Source organism: Scomber japonicus, chromosome 9, assembly GCF_027409825.1.
Source record: "Scomber japonicus isolate fScoJap1 chromosome 9, fScoJap1.pri, whole genome shotgun sequence".
Lineage (NCBI taxonomy): Eukaryota > Metazoa > Chordata > Actinopteri > Scombriformes > Scombridae > Scomber > Scomber japonicus.
In genome coordinates this window covers 14,422,163-14,441,386 of record NC_070586.1, presented here as the reverse complement: position 1 = coordinate 14,441,386, position 19,224 = coordinate 14,422,163, and the positions used below count along the sequence as shown (strand labels likewise).

At 38.1% G+C, this 19,224-nt stretch overlaps 2 protein-coding genes across 2 annotated transcripts; one reads left to right on the top strand and one right to left on the bottom strand.

Moving 5' to 3' along the window:
* Positions 1 to 6,388: 6,388 nt before the first annotated feature.
* On the bottom strand, positions 6,389 to 14,318 carry LOC128364889 (cell division cycle protein 20 homolog B-like). The gene is made up of 11 exons (XM_053325509.1): positions 14,283 to 14,318; positions 13,458 to 13,671; positions 11,918 to 12,030; positions 11,388 to 11,445; positions 10,680 to 10,799; positions 9,488 to 9,714; positions 9,244 to 9,338; positions 8,855 to 9,074; positions 7,359 to 7,484; positions 7,139 to 7,262; positions 6,389 to 6,486 (listed from the first exon to the last, which is right to left on the bottom strand). Exons 1-11 carry the CDS (start codon positions 14,316 to 14,318, stop codon positions 6,389 to 6,391), a joined length of 1,431 nt encoding a protein of 476 aa, XP_053181484.1.
* A 571-nt stretch (positions 14,319 to 14,889) lies between these two features.
* On the top strand, positions 14,890 to 17,929 carry gpx8 (glutathione peroxidase 8 (putative)). The gene is made up of 3 exons (XM_053324710.1): positions 14,890 to 15,140; positions 15,314 to 15,575; positions 17,427 to 17,929. Exons 1-3 carry the CDS (start codon positions 14,934 to 14,936, stop codon positions 17,588 to 17,590), a joined length of 633 nt encoding a protein of 210 aa, XP_053180685.1. The 5' UTR covers positions 14,890 to 14,933; the 3' UTR covers positions 17,591 to 17,929.
* Positions 17,930 to 19,224: the final 1,295 nt, after the last annotated feature.

Genomic DNA, 19,224 nt, shown 5'->3' with positions numbered 1-19,224 from the left:
GCTAAAATGAAAATACTGTATGAAACAAAGCACTAAAAAAAAATACAAAATATAAATTAATAGAAAAAAGAATAAAAATATCAGAATACTTTTCTACTCATGATATGACTAATACTTTCAGAATTTGTTGCCACATTCACATTATTCCCATTTCAGCCTTGATGTGAAATATATTTTGTCATATTTTAATGTCACACATAGCTTATGTGGCTGGCCAGTGACACCATGATGAAATTTGTCCTTTTTAGCTAAATCTGAACTATTTTTATATTAGTTTAGTGTTTTTTGAAATGAAGTAACTGGATAATCACTGTTTGAGGATTTGTTTGTCATGTTATGTGACAAGAAGAAAATGATTAAAAAGATAATAGTTAATGCCTTGCAATTTCATCTGGCTTCTTATTCAAACTCCATGTGAATAGTAGGCTATGCACAATTCATGGTCTGAAGTCTCAGCTGCATTCATATGAAGTTGCACAAAGGCTCAAACTTTTGACAACTGCAGTTCAACAACAACAAAAAAGCTAGCTTCAGAAAACACATTTCTAGTCAAAATATATTTTTATGTGCAAAGTATACAAAAACGGCATCACAAAAGCTTGAAGCAAACCCTCTACATCTACTTTACGATCATCCATGTGTCCACTGTAGAGCCTTCTCTCCATTGCTCCATGCTAACGTGTTAGCTTACTCTATGAACATTGATGGTATGACAGGTTAACTCTGACTAAATAAGAAGTTGAAGGATATTCTGTTGGTTTTAGTAGATGAAACGGGTGAGATAGTGATAAATATGACACATCTAAACATGTTATTTGTTCATCATAACTAGTTAGACACAGGTTACGTTTTCATACTTACTGTGGGTCAACTCCATGGTCTTATCTACTTTGAATACACCATGAAGGTTCACTCAGACTACAATAAAGTCCTGCATCTTTATACTACCAAACCGCTTACCTGCGGCCACATCTTTTCTTTCTGTCTTAGTACATGTTATATACAAATCAAAGGATTTGAAAGTAATTTTACATTGTAGCTAGTGTTTTGAGTCGTTAAGAAACAGAAAAGATCTACAAATTTAGATTTCAACTCGCTTGATGAGCCAACAAATTAGCCCTCAGAGATGCTTCTGAAATGCTTCCCTTGTGAAGTAGTTGCAGGAGGTGTAATCTATGTTAAAATGACTGCTCCAACAGTATGCTGAACAAAAGCAAGTAGGAAAAATAGGAAAACGACGCTCCAATTGGCTGAATAAATATGGGACCAGGAACATATTAATCTAATGGTATACTGTTGCAAAAATGCAAACAGCAGCTCATACTTTTGGCAACAATCTTTGACACGACTTTAAGTGGACATTTGTGGTCAGCCCATAATGATAACACACAACAACTGAAAGCAGGCAGACAACAGTTTCCTAATTAAACACATGGATGATGTGGACCATCTGGGCAGCTTCTCAAACACTTGTTTATGTTTACATTTAGTAAACAATTCACAACATCATAAATAAGGTTATTACAGTGAAGGTTAAATAGCCTGCCCCTATCATCTAGACTCCAACGTTTCTCAATGATCAGGAAGGCATTATCTTGAAGTATTTGTTTTGGATATCCTTGTTTCTGTTTTACACTTTAACCAAATCCTCTGGTTCTCCCTTGGATAGGGTCAATAGTTGTGTCTTCAGTTGAGAGCTGTGCTGATGATATGGCATGGTCTGACACAACATGGGCATCTAGAGAAAAAAGAAAGATGACACATGAAGGAAACATAAAGTGTAAATATTTGTCAGTCTTGTATTTTATAAGGGGGTATTTTAACATACTGATTTTCTCACACAGAAAAGGAGACTTGCCTTTTTCAGGATATAACAGAGAACACACAGTAGAAGAGCCACATATACCAGCTTGAGTAACTTCAAAATGTGAATTTTGACTGGGTAATGCTCACCAGAGTCCGCTATGGAGGAGAAAAGACAAATAGCATACACAAATATGGTCATTTAAAGACAATTAACAGCAGCAATTTTATAAATATGAGTATTGACTAATCATTAGTCAAAATATCTGAATTGCTGGCTTTGAGATTTGCCAGTTGAATGCATAGAATGAATCAGCTGAGCCACCAGCTGATGTGGGCAGGCTTGAGATGAGCTGTTATTAGCAGCTGTAGCTGGGTTTGTGAGCTGAGTTTGACTTTGTGGCCTACCTGAAGTAACACTATGCTCAGTTTTTGTTTGATACTATTATGAAACACATTTTGGCAGACTGAAGTTACAAAGTTCACAGCACAAAAACTCAAGTCCTTCCTACCTGTTTTGACTAGGAGAGCTGTAGAGTCACTTTGAAGGATGATTGTTCCACCAGGATCACCATCATGACGAATGACAAGCGAAGAAATCTCAATCAAGTACTCCGTGGCTGAAGTAAGGTTGGAGATGTTAATGAATGCATCCATTCCATCAGTGTAGTTGTAAAGGAGCGAATCACACCTGTTGCTGCAGATAGTTACATTGTAACTGTGTGGCGTTATCTGCATAAATGTAGAGATGTTCCAGGTGAGAGTCACGTGATCAGATCCCACCAAATCCACCGTCACTGGCTGTGGGGCAACTGGACCTGTTAGTGATTATGAGAATAAACAGGTTAGTTAGAAACCTACAGTCTCATTCATAAAGATACCTCTTTTGTGTTCACACTGACTTATTACCAACTAACCACATGGACAGATAGTTGTACTATAATATTATGGTATTATAGTTTGTTATGGTTTTAAAGGATAGAGCTGGGGATTTGTTTTTCTTATTGGCATTAAATCTCATTTTCAAAGTAAAACCAAGAGCCTCATATTTCTGTCGTTATGGTTAAAGTAGGTGGTTTAGAAATGGCTCCAAAGACTGAAAACAACAATCACATTTTCAGTGTGCTGAAAGTATGTCAACATGTTACATGAGTGCATATTGTAGCTAGGTGAGGTATTTAACAACTTTTGGCCCACAACTGAGGTCTATGGCACAGAGAAATAAGATATATCAGTCTTTAGATACACATACAATAATTGTAAGTGGGATAACAAAAAGAAAATACAGAGCATTTCCATTCATATCCTTTACATGGAGTATAATACAAACACAGCATATCCCTGTCGCACATGGCTTAGCATGTCTCTGGCAGGACAGGTAAGACAGGTTTCTAGTCATAACAACAGGCAAGAGCTCTGTTGCCATGGTGTCTGACAACAAAACAGCATATTAAACACATTTTGTGCATGAGCAATACTGTAGAGATGTGTAGATGTGAATGCAAGTACATAATACATATGCAGTATGTGTATAGGTACCCATACAATGTATATGTGTTTCATGTAAAACACATACTGTATGTGTGCAGAGTGAATACTAATCTTCCCCTGTGAAAATAGACTGTCTAATATAGTTTTTGGCTTACAGATATGACTACAATGACATTTTAAATAACAACAATGAGGCATAACTCACCTTGGCAGACAAACATATGCGGCTCATCACAGTAGCGAGCCAGCAGCTTCTTGCCTGTCTTCAGCATGGCCTCCAAACTTGCGCAGTGGCCTTCATAGTTGTTTCTGTACCAGTGTTCATAGCTCAGGTCTTCCTCATCCACCCACTTCCAGCCACTAGCAATGCTCTGACGCTGCAGACCGATCCAAAAGCTGGCTCTCTTTGTCGATGTGGCGTTGAGGAGTGTGAAGTATTGTTCCTGTTTGCTCAGAACAGCCAGGTCCACGAAATGCTTCTGACAGAATTCCCGGGCTTTGGACCATGATATTGGTCTCTGTACAATGAAGTACTGAGACATGATCTCGCCCACTGTCAAGCCATGGCATACCACTATAACAGGGAAAAAAGATTACTTATTAACAGTCTCACTACAATGTAAGGAGTTAAACTAACTCTTGAGTACCTAGTTCTCTCTTTGATTAAGACTGAGGTTTATGTCAGTAACTGTATTTGTTTGTATTTGCCTGCTGGTTATCATGCCACTCTTTGGATACATTTTTTCAGAGTAGCTGAACAAAAAAATCACAATTACAATAAAAACAGGACTCTACATCACAGCAAATGGCACTGTGTTTTTCTCTGTTAGTGCTCTTGTTATTTTACAGAATTCTTGGGGAAAAAATAAGCCTGTCAATGTGCAAATTGCAGAACAGAAAGTGGGCTTTGACATTAAAAATAAACAATACATCATTTAAATATCACTTGTCACATGTTGTACTTTGCATTATATTGTATTTCTCTAACTAATATGAGAAATTACATCATTCTTTTGTAAAATCAAAGCTTGACTGAAGTTAATTAATGATCTGGTATTATTTACCCAGTAGAGCCAGTCGCTGCAGAATCTGCGTCTCATAAGCAAACATAGAAGACGTGTTTTCTTCCTGGAAAGTGAGATTTGTTATCCAAATCTAAGAATATGCTGTCTTGTATTTCCCAAATCTTGCTGACCATGCATGTTTTTTGCCACCTAACCAGTCCTCTCTTCCCTTCGTCTCCCTCTGTTTGCTCACCTGCCTGGGAGATTTATAAAATTGGTTCACACTATGGGGTGATGCAAGAGGTGGAGAAATGGGAGTGGCCATGCAGGTTAACTTCTCACCTGTTTCAGAATGTTTTCATGTTAGAAAAATGTGTCAACCCACTGTTATTTTTTAACCAACTACTCCCGTAACAAGAAAAGAAAATCTGCCACAAATTTGCACCATTACTCCTTTTCTGGCAGGCAGGCACCTGTCTACGTGCTCCGGTTATATCACTGTGCATGTGTACAGCAGCAAGCCAGACAGCATTCACTTTGTGGAAATATTCACATTATTTTGAATTTATGAGAGGAAATATGAGCAAGAATATTACAGTAACATGCAAGCTGTGTCCAGATGACAAGAGCCTCTTGCCCTGTTGCAGTGATGTAGGGATGTGTTTGAAAAGCCTATAGCCTATGTAGTTCTGTAACTTGTATGTGGGCATATGTTAGAGAAGCCCCTTCAGTACAATAAAGAGCTGTAAAAGGGACTAAAGATTTACAGATTATGGGCCAGACTTTGGCCCATAAATGTGATGATAATAGTCATATTATTTAAAGGAGATCTTTACTAAAACAACATAAGGAATCACAAAGGGGTTTTCATTTTCAGTACTTACTTTTCTCAGAAAGTAATGCTGTATGTAACTTGTCACTTTTTAATGGCAGTAGTAGTAGCAGTAGTAGTAGTAGTAGTAGCTTTGTAACATAATTAGATACCTTTAAAAGGAATGTTCCCTACCACTGATAAAGATAGATTATAGTGGTGATCAGGACTCTACATGTTTTGTGGGAAACTCCTGATCTGGCAGAACATCCTAACTGAAACTGAACACCAGCAGAAAGGTGTTCAGCTTTTAAACAAGGTGCTAAATATATCGACATCTAGCTCCACCCTGAAGTCTATTTTTAGAGACTAGTAGACTACAAATAGCAGCAGTAAGGCCAGCTACTTCTCTTTAGGAGTTTGTTCTAATCAGTTGTGTAGTGTTCTTTGATAATGATCTGTATGCTTAAGTGTTGCAGTGTATTTGAGAACCAGATATCTGTAGTGACAAAGTCTCCTCCTCTCATGTTAAACCATCCTTTTCACACCTAAGTGTCTGTGAACATGTCACTCATGAAACATGTCACATTAGTTGGTGGTCTTGCTTTTCTTCTTTTTCTTTTCTCAAAGGAAGTCACCACCACAGATACTTTTCCCACAAAGAGTTTTCTCAAGTGTAGTTTTGTCAAATACTTGTAGGCTAACCTTTTGACACACAGGTCCTGTCAGTTCAGTTGCTACTTGTTTAACAACGCCAACTAAATTCTCTCTACTTACTTTATAATATAATAAAATTAAGTTGGCGTAATTGGGGCTTACTTTGCTTGTGGAAAGTGACAATTAAGTACATTTAATAAATCATCCAGAGAATTTCTACAATTGTTGCCATATAGCAGTGTTTATTCAGCACATATCTCAGGAGGATACCTTTTAATGTGCTGACAATGGACATGATCTGCATAGTTATCACAAACAGATTAAATAAACATATATGTGCAGTAACTGATTTCATAATGACCTCTGACAAAACTGATACATTATCTTGAGCCTGTGCCTTTAAATGCTAATTGTGAGTCATCTGAGCTATATCCAGTATTTATATATATCTGAAGTGCCCTCAAACTGTGGTGCATATCTTGATATGACAATAAGTTTGACTATGGTAAGCAGGTTGGGCTGTGTGGTTAGGTATTACCAAGAAATTTAACCTGACCACATGACAACAATATTCACCATCCATGTTCAACAATGTTGTGGTTGAATAAAGATGAAATAGAAGTTACATGTGCCAGATGTGAAGGCATTGGTCTGCTCCAGCAGAGAAAATCTGTGTTCCATCAGGATTTAAGGCCAAGTGCAGGACACGATCTGAATGACCTGAAAAACAACAACAGCATTATTAAACTTTTAAATTTAAATACCCACACAAAACTGAAGAATGTCTTGCTGTCTTCACCACTGAAATACTGTACTATTACTGAGTGATAAAGCAGTATTAAACTTCATATTGAGCAGTGATAAACACCTGTTTTGTATATGTCAGAATTTATGTCACATCGAAAAGCACAGAATGGGTTTGAGCAAATAGGAAAGGCTTACAAACTCAGAGGGAGTCTCGAAGACTAACATTTTATAGAATTTTAAGGCTGTGGAGCAACATAGCTCAACCATTTAAGTACATAAATCATTAGCTTGGTTCCCCTCTGCTGGGCTTTACTAGCTGTCTGGAAAAACAACTGAATTGTGGGTGTCATCTTCCTGTACCAACGCCAGAAATATGACACTTAAAAAATTGCAAGCAAGCAACAAACAAACAAGCATGGAAAAAATCAATACTATACTATAAAGGTTGTTGGAATTCGACTTACAGAAACAACAACTCTCAAATCTGTCACGTTGCTACTGTTATAGTACTATAACTCAGTGTGTATCATGATGGAATACTATACATTTATTTCTATGAGGCTGAATGTGTTAAACAGACACTGTTGAGGGCTGCAGTTGTAAATTGTATTTCACGTTCTCTCACCAGTGAGATGGTAGCTCGGGCTAAGTGAGGACAACACCCAGTCCCAGCAGATGACATGGTGTTGGGGGAGGCCATGACCTGTCACCAGGCGACACTTCTTCTCTTCCCACCGTAGAGAACAGATCTGCAATTGGAGACATTGTACTCTTAAGTCAGCGATGATGTCTTTCATGTAAAAGCAATTCATTCACAGTTAAAATACTTTTTGAGTCTCCATCACCTGAGAGTTTGTATCGGCTGAAGTAACACAAGTCCCTGACTGTGTGTCCCAGATTCTCAGCTCTCTATCTTTCCATCCGCCTCCTGTAGCGATCATCTTTCTCTGCCATGGACACCATCCCATCGCCTAAACATACACACAATCAATACACAAGCACACAGACAACTATTAGCAGATTGTCTGGCTGTTAAAGAAAACCCCCTTGTGATTAGTTTCAGGATCAACTAACAGCAGAACCTAAAGCTCAGAATGACAGCAGCTAAACCTTAAATGAACCAACCAGCATCATGCAACTCATTTTAGCTAAAATGATAATGAAATCATTAAGTCATACAACGCAATGCACAGTGGAATGCAATATATGACGGTGTCAATCATAAATGCTTAACTTGTCATCCTCTTTGATTGATGCAGGTGTTTCTTTGCAAGTCAGACAAGCCAGAGTCATGCATTGCTGATAGTGCTGATACTAACTTCAATGTTGATTTTCAATGTGTTTCTCTCTCCTCTCCTTTCTCTCTCTCCTGGGTTGGGTTTCTTTAATCAAATTAAAGAGTGTGGTCTACACCTGCTCTGTCAAACCACTCACAGTGATGAAATCCACAACCTCCAGCTGCATGCATGTTAAGTTTTTTTAATGCTACACTACAGTATAAAGATAACCCTAACCCTAACCTCACATTTAACAGACAAGCACCTTAATACCCAAATTAAAGTATATACAACATACTTTTTGGGATCATCTTTTGCTTATATATTGTTATGAGGTTGGATGTCTATTTTAAACTTAGTCAATGTTGGAAAAATTGAGGTGGATGTAAAAATTCCCCCTGAAAGTAAAAGCTGAATACTTCAAGTTACCTCTACTATTGAACTGACATCAGATTCTTCACACACGCCCACAAACAGCCATCTGTGCTAAAGCTGTTATTGCTAATGCTGTTCCATGATCAGAACAGAGTGAGAAAAGAGCTAAAATGGCCTGTTTCAGACAACGGCTAAACTCAGGGGCGACACCCAGTGTAAGATAAACAAGGAATTTTTGGAACCGTAAATAATGCAAAGATATTCCAGTCAAGCCACACAATTAAACTATAGACTTGGAAATGTGCATGATATGGCCCCACACTGTAGTATTGGAAGGCATTTCCCTTCTGTATGATGAACATGGACACTGTAATTTAATTTGAGTTTATCCTGCTCCTACTCACAAAACTTTATGTTTTTTCCACATATAAAGCCTTTTGTAGCTGATATTTTGTGCTGCGCGGTAGACAATGTTTACTTGCATGCAGGCTCGGGCACCAAATTTATTTATTAATCCATGGCTGAAAATAGTCCTCAATCAATGGACTTCTATTGTTCATTGACATTTTTTTAAGGATGTGCGTGAGAATTACTGAATGAGTTTAATGCTGGGAGTAGCAGACAGAGTAAGGAAGTTGAAGTAATGACATGAAGTAATAGTGAAGACCTATCATGACGCAAACACTGACCTTAACTGCACTGGGCTGCTTCATTATAGTGATTGGTTGATGTGACCCTGTGATGTCACTATCCCATATACGAAGGAGGCCGTCTGTGGAGCCGCTGGCCAGCCAGTCATTTCCTGGTGACCACTGCAGGCTACAGAGACCCTCCTGCTGGACGGCTGCACCTACCAGAGGTGTTGGAGCTCGAGGGTCATGGTGATGGATATGTCCGAGGACAGAGCCGCTGTCAAATAGTGGAAGAATATATAACTAGCCTTCCCAGTTACATTTCTTTTGATGAAGAGTTAAACAGATATTGATATGAATGAAGCGAATAGAGTTAAGAATGATACTGAAAATTCTTTACAACCTTCATTTTCTATTTAGTATACAGACAACACACACACCAGTACCTGCTGACTAAGTGCTGTTTCCAGGAAAGAGCGCTAACCACAGACAGGTGTGATGTCAGACAGCTCATATTCTGTTTTTGTTCAACATCCCACAACTAAAGAGTCAAAGAGAGACAAAGACACCACAAACTGTCATGCTTCTGATTCAACTACACTTACTCTCACCCAGGCCCCCTTGCCACAGGTTCCACCCATAGGGTTCCACCCTGCACCAGCTATACTCATTTACTTTATGTGCCAAAGCATTTACCTGCAAGTCCCCTCGCCTGGTGCCAATACAGAGAGCTCGGCCATCTGTGCTCCAGCACAGAGACGAGATAGACGATAGAGTCTGATGGCATGGTCGTCCTAGTTGTTGACTCAGGTTCAAATATCCCACCAGAGCACGAGTTTCTGAATTCCAAAGGTAAACAGAAGAGCCCAGGGCTAATGCAATCATACCATTACAACTGCAGTCGAGAAGATTAGAGTCTGAAAGGGAAGAGATGCATAAGGACTAGAGGATACTAGGTCAGATGAGTACAGTACAGAATATTTGCTAGATTCAGAAGCTGTACACAGTATATGTTCAATACTTTCTAAAATTCTTTAGAGGTCATGGGCAGCAAGCGTGACCATTTGGGGTACACATAGGTTATTCTTCTTCAAGAGTGAAATTCAGTCAAAGATTATGAATCAATGCAAAGTTTGTACACCTATTGATGCTTGCAATTAATGTATACATGCTTGGTCCTACAGCAGAAGTAAAACATTGTGTCTATCGGCTTTTATTTCCTCAAAATGCTGCTGCTTCTGTAAAATGGAGAACATATAAACACGCAAACTGAAAAAAAGGACTGAAGATCAGAATGACAGGTGTGTCATGTGTGCCACTTAAAGGTTGGCAATATTCTTCATTTCTATTGCTGTAAACAAATCCCATGAAAAGCCCAACAATTAATTGATCTTTCTACGACTCTTTAGCCAAAGGATGATGTAGTTCATTCCTCTTTGTTGTACAGAAACTATTAAAAACACATACCAGTCATAATAATAAAAGGGGAACTGTAGTTAGTTTCAAGTACACCTACTACTGCTGTAATTACTGACAAGGGAACCTCATGTGTATTGATTCTGAAAAAGTCCCCAAAAAATAAACCATTTATATTTATAACATGTTTATATATAAAATTGTGTTAAAGCTTGAGAAGCTTTATTAGGAAATTAGTGGGCCTTTTTAAAGGATTTGTGTTTCAATAAGCATGACAGGCCTGGTCCTGAAAGCAACTAACAGGGTGGGTAAGTTTTGAGGCATTGTCCAACACATTGTTGGCTTTGGTCTTTTCATGCAAGTTTTGACCATAGAAATACAGAATCACACTTTACCCTTTAAACCCAGAAACAGAGGAAATAGGACAAATTTGTGAGTATAATACAGGATTTGTATCTACTCTTACAATAGTCGTTCAGCAGCGATGGCGCCGCCAACTTCATCACTGACTTTCCCTGCACAGTCACTGATGCTTTGTTCAGAATGGCAAACGGCTGCAGATCATTTGTTATGTTATCATCAGAGCCTGCAATAAAAGAATATGATAGACATAGAAATACAGTTACCTAAGCACATACAATTGGTTTTACATCTAAAGCAATACATCTTTGTTGTATTCATTTATTTGCAGTCACTTGCTGATCAAAACTGAAAGCTTGTGTCATTTGAAAACCAACACAAATACAGCACTGCAGCAAACATCCGCATGAAACTACATGAAACACTCTGTCATCTAAGTGAATATTGTTACAGAGCAGTAATGGTTACTGATCATCTGTCTGCTGCACTGCAGCCAGGAGAGACACGTACACACACGTCAGAGGACATTCTTGGCACTGCTTTATATGCTTCAGAACTTTAAGCTATTGGCATACATGTGCAGGTTTAGCCTCTCTTTCATAAACTTTACAAAGCAAATGTCCCAATACAGATAATAAGACAATCATATCAGCATCAACACCTCCCATAGCAGCTTCTGTTGCTCAGACACATTTGTGCATTTTGTTTCCTGGTTTGACATCATACAGTATACTCAATAACGTGCGCATGTCTGCATGTGTGTGTTAGTGTGTGTGTGTCTTAAGAACGTAGTGAAAGAACAGTCAAGCTGTACCACTCTTCCACTCTTGTGCATTTCCATGTTCATGTACTGCAGCTGTCCACACCCATCCCTGCAACAAAATAAATAAAGGATTGCCTTAAGTTGAAGTATTTTGCATGATGTGGGCATTAACTCTTAAAACTCAGACAGCTAGTGTGGAGATCTCATGTCATGTTTAGAAGACCTTTGTGCAAGATTTTGATCATGATTTTGTGACTTTCTCAACCTAATGAAACTCTATTTATCTGCTATGATCCTCATTGGGTCCTTATTATTTTACCTTCTTATAACATTTCTTATTTTTTCTCCTAAAGTCGTCTCGCATTAGGAAACTACAGACTAAAAACACCTAATGCTTTTCACTGCTATTATATATATATATATATATATATATATATATATATATATATCTTTATAGGAAGCTTCGAGAAGCAAACAGGAACCAAATCTATCTGTTCCTCTCTCTGTTGACTCTTTTCTTGCGAGGTAAATGACACAACAATGACACTATGGTGGCACAGGTTCACCTTCCTTAAACAAACCTGTTTTGGAGTATTTTCCGTGATGGGCTGTCTCCTGGCATGCATGATCTGTGTTGTCCCAGTGCTGCAGTGAGATCCGACTCCTGCCAACGTCACCTCTGATGAAGCCGAATCTTAACACAGAAAACATGACATTTGCCTCCATCAAAAAATAACACAGGAATCAATCTACTGTCTGTGTGCAGAGTCAGAAGTGACGATGACACATAGTGTATGGTTTTGTAGCTTTGACTGTCAGGGGAATATGTTGCAGTTATTTAGTAATGCAGTAAATGTAATAATGCTATTTATTCTAAAAACAAGAACCCATAGACTGACTTAGTGGATTTTGGGGCCTATGCTGATACGGATATTTGAATTTAAAATTTCAATACATCTTCTACCACTAAATTTTTAATATATTTTAGCTGCAATCTCTCAAAATTGGTCACATGATAGCTATGACAAAGACACGTGTGCACTGTGCAAACCATAAATGGATCACTACATGCAACACAGTCTACTCAGCTGTGAAATGCAACAAGTTTGAGCTCACACCGGAAACCTCCTGCAAACCACACAGTTGACCTCTAGAACATTTTGTACACTTGTTCCCATCTTGAGGACCAAAACCTCACAGCACAAAAAAAAGTTGCTTGACTCTTCTTTCGACTGCAGCTGAACTAATTCACAGGGTTCATATCTAACATGACACATGACATTTAAGCAGTTCTGTATCTACTTTTTTTTTGTGCATGGCATGTTTATACTATGAACATTTGCATATTCCCAGTCAGTACATGTACATTTCCTTCTCTTCATTTTAAACTCTAATATCTCTTTTCAGTTTAGAATATCTGGCATATTTTTATTGTAAATTTCTTAGTGTTTTTTTCTTTTATCTTGTTGTTTGTTTTAGTTGTTATGCACCACAGCACCATTTTGTCCTTACAAAGACGCAAGACCAAGGCCTTGTATGTGCAAACCTACTTAAAAATCTCATATAATGTAAAAGATGTATCCTGTGATAAGCCATTATCAGGCCCCTTATGTGTTGGACACTAATCAAACATGTACCAATACAGTATAAAAATACTCTGCTTGGAACAGTAATGTGTGTCTAATATGGTTTTTCCATATTCCATAAAAAATATATGTACTATATTAAAGTAATTAATGGCATCTACTCCCTCCTGATTAAAAATCCAGAACCTATAAAATAGAATTTGCCTCAAAAGTTTAACAGCAAGACGTCTCCTATCCTGTAAAGTCCTCTCTCAGTGTTTGTGCACTGGAGGACCCACTCCCAATGTAGTACTCATTCCAAGGTGACCAAAACACGATTATACACTAGTTGAAACATTGAATGAAACATTTATGAATATTATATTCCATTTCTGCTAGTTGCATCTAAATTACACACACTGTACATTTAAAATAATCACAAATCTTAGTTTGTTTTTCTGGTCATACTTTTGATGGGGTTACTGTTAGGAGTGTCAGATCAGTATCACAGACTACATGGCCCCATGGTGTGTTTGTAGTCAAAACTGTAGGCTACCTTGGTTTCGATGTAGTCCTCTCGGTGCTGGTTCATGGTGTCTCTGAGGTGAATCCAGCTCCAGTCTCTGACAGACAGAGTCAAACTCAAAATCTGGTTCATACTGCCGCCCAGTGGACAGAGGTGTACTGGCAGCAGGACCCTCTCTGCTGCTCTTCTGGATGATTCGCCTCCTGAAGCGTTTGTATGATGTGCGATGTCCATCGTTTTGTACCTGAGAAGACAAAAAACAAAAATAATATTATCAATCCAAATAATATCAAAACACTGGAAACTGACACAAACCTTGTCAAACTTCAGGCCTCATAAGCAAAACTTTCATAATTTCCATAGTTTTTCCAGGTGCTTTTTTGTTGCTGTTTCTTTTTGAAATATCACAAACCATAAAACTAAATAATACTCTTATTACAGAGTTTTGGTCTATATTTGACAAAGATTTGATTTAATCCTTCTGACCTCATTGAAAACACAACACAGTATTGAGTGAATTGAGTGGTAACTTTTTCTTTTGCCACAATCTAAACGTCCACATGTGATGAATCACAGAAGTGAAAGCATTAATATCACTCTAAATAAGAAAATGCTGTATTTCATGGTTTATTTGTTAGGGCTTCATATTAACAAATGTATAAATTCCTTTTGTTTGCCAACTGACCAGTCAGCAAGAAAGAAATTAATATTGACCCCAGAGTGGATTAACTCACTGTCAGACCTCTCTTTTTTAACAAACTGTTAAAAAAAAGGATTGGTGTTTACTGGTTACCAGTAACTCAGTATTCAGGTTGGTTGCTACTGGTTGACTTTTGCATTGGATTTTCTCCAGACCTCTGTGAGCTTTAGAGAAAGGTCATCTGGTTTCATGACATAAATGAGGCCTGCAGGCTTCCAAATTCAACTGCCAGTTTAAAAATAGTAATATATAAACGCACATTTTAGTTTTTAGATCGACTAATTTTTCTGAGGTGAATGTGCTTTGTTTGTCCCTTAGGACAAAAGTATGACATATTAATTTCACATAATGTAATATGACTAAAACTCAGTTTTGTAAGTGATAATACGCGTTCAGCTTCATTTGCTAAGACACACAGCGTCTTAGAATTAGTTTTGATTTCACTTTTGCTTGTGTGCACATCTGTACTGCTTTCATATAGGGATGGTGTCCAGATGCTAATCCTAGATTATTCTCGCGAGATTTGTATCTTTTGTTCCTTCATTGTTCGTGTTGTTTGTCATCGTACAAAATAATTATATTGTATGGTGTCAAAACGCTGTACTTAAAGTCTGGTTAGGTTTAGGCACTTGATTATGGTGTGGGGTGTTATTGGTTTGGGTTAATGTGCTCACTCTCGCGAGATCTTTCGCAAATCTAGGGTTACAATTTAGACATGGCCCTCCTCCGGTCCACCGTGTCCGCCCTCCAAGACTCCTGGCAGGGGCCCCCTCCTCCAATCCACCGCTCGTTCTTCCCCCTTCAAGATGGAGGCTTTAGGGGGCTACCCTGCCAAGTCCTCCAACCCTAAAGCTAAAAAGTTAAGGGTTTTGTTGAGCATGACAGTTGGTGTGGGGTGTCTGTTCCTCCTGCAGACCCAGCTGCTGAAACCGAGAAAACCGAAGGATTTTTACTCCTTCGATGTGAAAGACGCCAAGGGGAGGACTGTTTCTCTGGAGAAGTACCGAGGAAAAGTAAGTCCACATCATCAGGAATCACTTCAGAGTTTGAGAAGAAATCAGTGCAAACTTTCACTAAGTTATTCAGTGTATGTTAAAGTCGCGTTTCGGTGCAAAATATGTGTATCTTGGAGCATTTTAAACGATATGATATGCGGTATGAACTCTGTTGTTTTGCGTCCTCACAGGCGTCTTTGGTTGTAAACGTGGCGAGTCACAGCGAGCAGACGGAGGCTAGTTACAGGTCCCTGCAGGAGCTGCACCGGGAGCTCGGCACCTCTCACTTCAACGTCCTGGCCTTCCCCTGCGGCCAGTTTGGGGAAACCGAGATCATGGCCAGCCGGGACATTGAGGGTTTCGCAAAGTCAACCTATGGTGTCACCTTCCCCTTCTTCAGCAAGATCAAAATAATGGGCTCAGAGGCTGACCCTGCCTTCAAGTTCCTCACAGGTAAGACTCACACATCTGTCTGCATCTGCACCAGATTTACAACATTTCATAGCTGCAAAAATATCTGAAGGGATAAGTACATCATCTGTATTATTCAAATCTGTATTTGTATTTCATTAAGTGGCAAATTTCACTTCAACAATGATGGAGAAACTTCTGAAAGGAAGTTCAATCTGGACCTAACTTACACTGAACCACACTTTTCCTAATAGGGCTTCAACTTCTGTTATTTTTATGATCAAGTAATCTGTCCAATGATAAATCAATATTTGTTTAGCATATGTCTGCTTACTTACTCTGACCTGGGGCTAATAGTATTCTGTTTATAATGGAAAAGGTCTGTGTAAAGGTGTCACTAACAAATGCTTAATGTTTCACTTGATGAGGCTGAACCTGTCATAGTCTGTCACTTTCCCAAACAAAATACAACACAACATAAAAGCATAATGAAGCCTGCAACTAATGCTTATTTTCATTATCAACTAATCTGTTGATTGATAATAAATATTCTCTTGTTTTTACTTTTTTTGATCTACAGAATGGCAGACAATAGTAGAAGATATGTTATGTTTTTCCATAGTTACTGATGGAATTTTCAGTCTAATGACCAGTTCAAAATGCAAAGATTTTCAGTTTACTGTCACTTCTGAAAATGAAAATCTGTATGATTTTTGTGTAGTTCTTGCACACAATCAGGGTTTAAATTTAGGTTTATACCTGAGTTAATAATGTTAAATTATATGCTATTTTTTAGTGTGACATCATGTGTATACAGTAGCTTGTACAATCAACTGATTTTCTCTCTCATCTGTTACTCTGAATGACAGTGGTAAAACTTTTCAATCAGTGACTGACCTGTCAAGAGGAACTGTTATAATATGCAGTGTTTGAATTGTATCCGATACATTGAAGATATGACTATTTCTGTACTGTGGAATGATATAGATATGTCACCCACACCTTTAATAGTGTGGTAGCTATCACTTTAATATGTCTGGTTAGGACATTGTCGCCATTGTTACAAATCAATGAGCAAGACGTCTTTCTTTATAATCACATTGGATTATTGGATTATTGCAAAATATAAATGCAAGCACCATTTTAGATTATTTTGTGCGTAAGGTCCACTCTTATTAAAGAGCAGCAATACAGGGAATTAACTGTAAGACAAAAATGTAATTCATAATTAAAAGATACCCTCCAGACATGTTTTGAGATGTGATGTCTATAAAATACTCCACTTTTAATAATAATTTCTCTGAGGTTAAATTATTATGTTACAATCCATAAAATGATACCTACTCCTTCTTCATTATAATCCTAATTCTGTAAATATGTAGCCTAAATATTGTCATTTTCAAAAGTTAACTGCTGTCTACTACTACTGCTCTACTGAGTTCACTCAGTGTTTGTGCACTGGAAGCTTTAAGTTTACACATCACACTTGTGATTTAATATTTAACCAGGATTGGCTACAGACTAGTTGTAATGCCCCCACTTACATAGGTACAAACTTCCTCCTCCGCAGATGAATGTGAAAACAACCTATTACTGTCACATCCTGCACATCATTCTGCACAATGAAGCTCAAACATCCAACTCCAGTAACAATAAGAAAAATCAATTTTGAGTGCAGGGGGACTTTAAATATTTAAATAATGTGCAGTGAGTCAGGCTTGATATCATTAATTATATGGTCTCCCTCACTTACTGTAGATATAAGCAAGTACTAATAATTTCTTCTTTACACTGATTTTTGATTGTATGCATGTATAAACATACAAATCAATACAAACTAAATCAGGTTTGTATGGCATAGCATTAATTAATTGATGTTATGTTATTTTTCAGATTCTGTGCAGAAAATCCCAAAGTGGAACTTCTGGAAGTTTCTTGTCAATCCGGAGGGGAAAGTAGTCCGATTCTGGCGAACGGATGAGTCCATGGACAGCGTCCGCCAAGAGGTCTCGGCGCTGGTGCGAGAAATCATCTTAAAGAAACGGGTGGAGCTATGATGGAGCTTATTGAGAGATACTGGACACACTGTCTGTCTTTCCTGTGCTTTGACAGCCAGGAATAACAGGACTCTGACTGAACTGTTACCTGCAGTGAGTGGGATTGGGTGATGGATGAAAGCACCCACTCATTTTAGTCCACAAAGCAATGAAAGTCATGTGAGGATAGTCAGAGTGTGTGTTTACATTTGTGAGAGTCTGTGTGTGTAACTGTTTAAGGACCATCCTGTGGTTAATAATGACAATCATAATGAACATTCCTGTTAATGACCACTGCTGCCACTGAAGGATTGTTTAACCATTTAAGTGTTGGATGCTTAGTTTGGTCTAGTCTCTTCTTTGTACCATCCTTTCCAAATGTTTACATTAAAATGTATTTCTTAAAGTAAAGCAACATACATGTATATTGGTGGTATTCTGTATACTGTATGGCAGTTAATTTATCTGATTTATCTGATGTAAGAGGATGGCTTCACAATTGTTCAAGTCTATCTTAAAGCAATCGTCAGGTACCCAAATGAACATTGAAACAGGTTTCTTTGTGATAATTATTCCTCCTGCTTATACTGTCCATTAGAAAAGCCCTTCATAATGCACTTTTAATGTAAGTGATGAGGGACAAAATCCTCCTGTCCTCCTCCTGTGCAAAAATGTATTTAAAATGTATCCGAGGCTAATATGAAGCTTCCAAATGACCCTTTATATTTGTCAATTCAAGAAAATATCTTTCAACATTACAGTATTTTAGTGCCAAGGTGCCTCTTTTTGTTACTGTTCTTCCACTACAGCTAAACAGGGAAACACAATGAGGAAATGTAATACTGAAAAGACTGTAAATGTGACAAATATCCACTTGATATGACTAGCTCTAGATTAGACTGCTAGACTGCTGAAGCATCACATCCATTTTTAAATGCATTTTTGCATAAAATAACTGGATTTTGGTCCACCATCACTTACTATGAAAGCACATGTCAATCCAATATGAACAGGAGGATTGATTACAGTGAGGAAAACCTCTTTCCGACTGTTTTAAAAAAAAAAAAAATGTGTGAACCTATCTTTGGTACCTCTCAGTATGAACATTTTAAAAAAGTGATGAATGGTCGCCAAAAAAATGTTTCTTTCATCACATGTACAACAGGAACTCTGAAACCCAACATGCTGTTTTTAAGTGATAGACTTGAAGGTTAACTGCAGACATCCCCAGCTTTCTGGTGTGGATTAAATGGACAGTTGGAGGGCAGCAGCAGGTAAGCTGGCACACACACCATCAACCAGCTAACAAGACACTGCCTTCCAGCCACCCACAATGAGAGCTGGGGGAAACAATATCACCTTTTGTGATATCAGGAGGTGATTAACATTGTTCTAAATTGTTTGGTTTTAGGGGATTAAGCTCTTTTTGACACTGGAAGCTGGCCAGAAGCCGGTTGCACCAGACCAGAAGCCGGTTGCACGACTATCAAAACAAACTCTTACATATAGAGTAGTTGTGAAATATTTACCTCCCTAGAAACTGTTGGCTAAATTAACCAACTAACAGAACAAGCAATAATAAATACGTGTTGGGTTTTTCCGCACCCAGCCATGTATAAAATTAGGTTTTAAATAATGGAAAAACAAGTAGTACT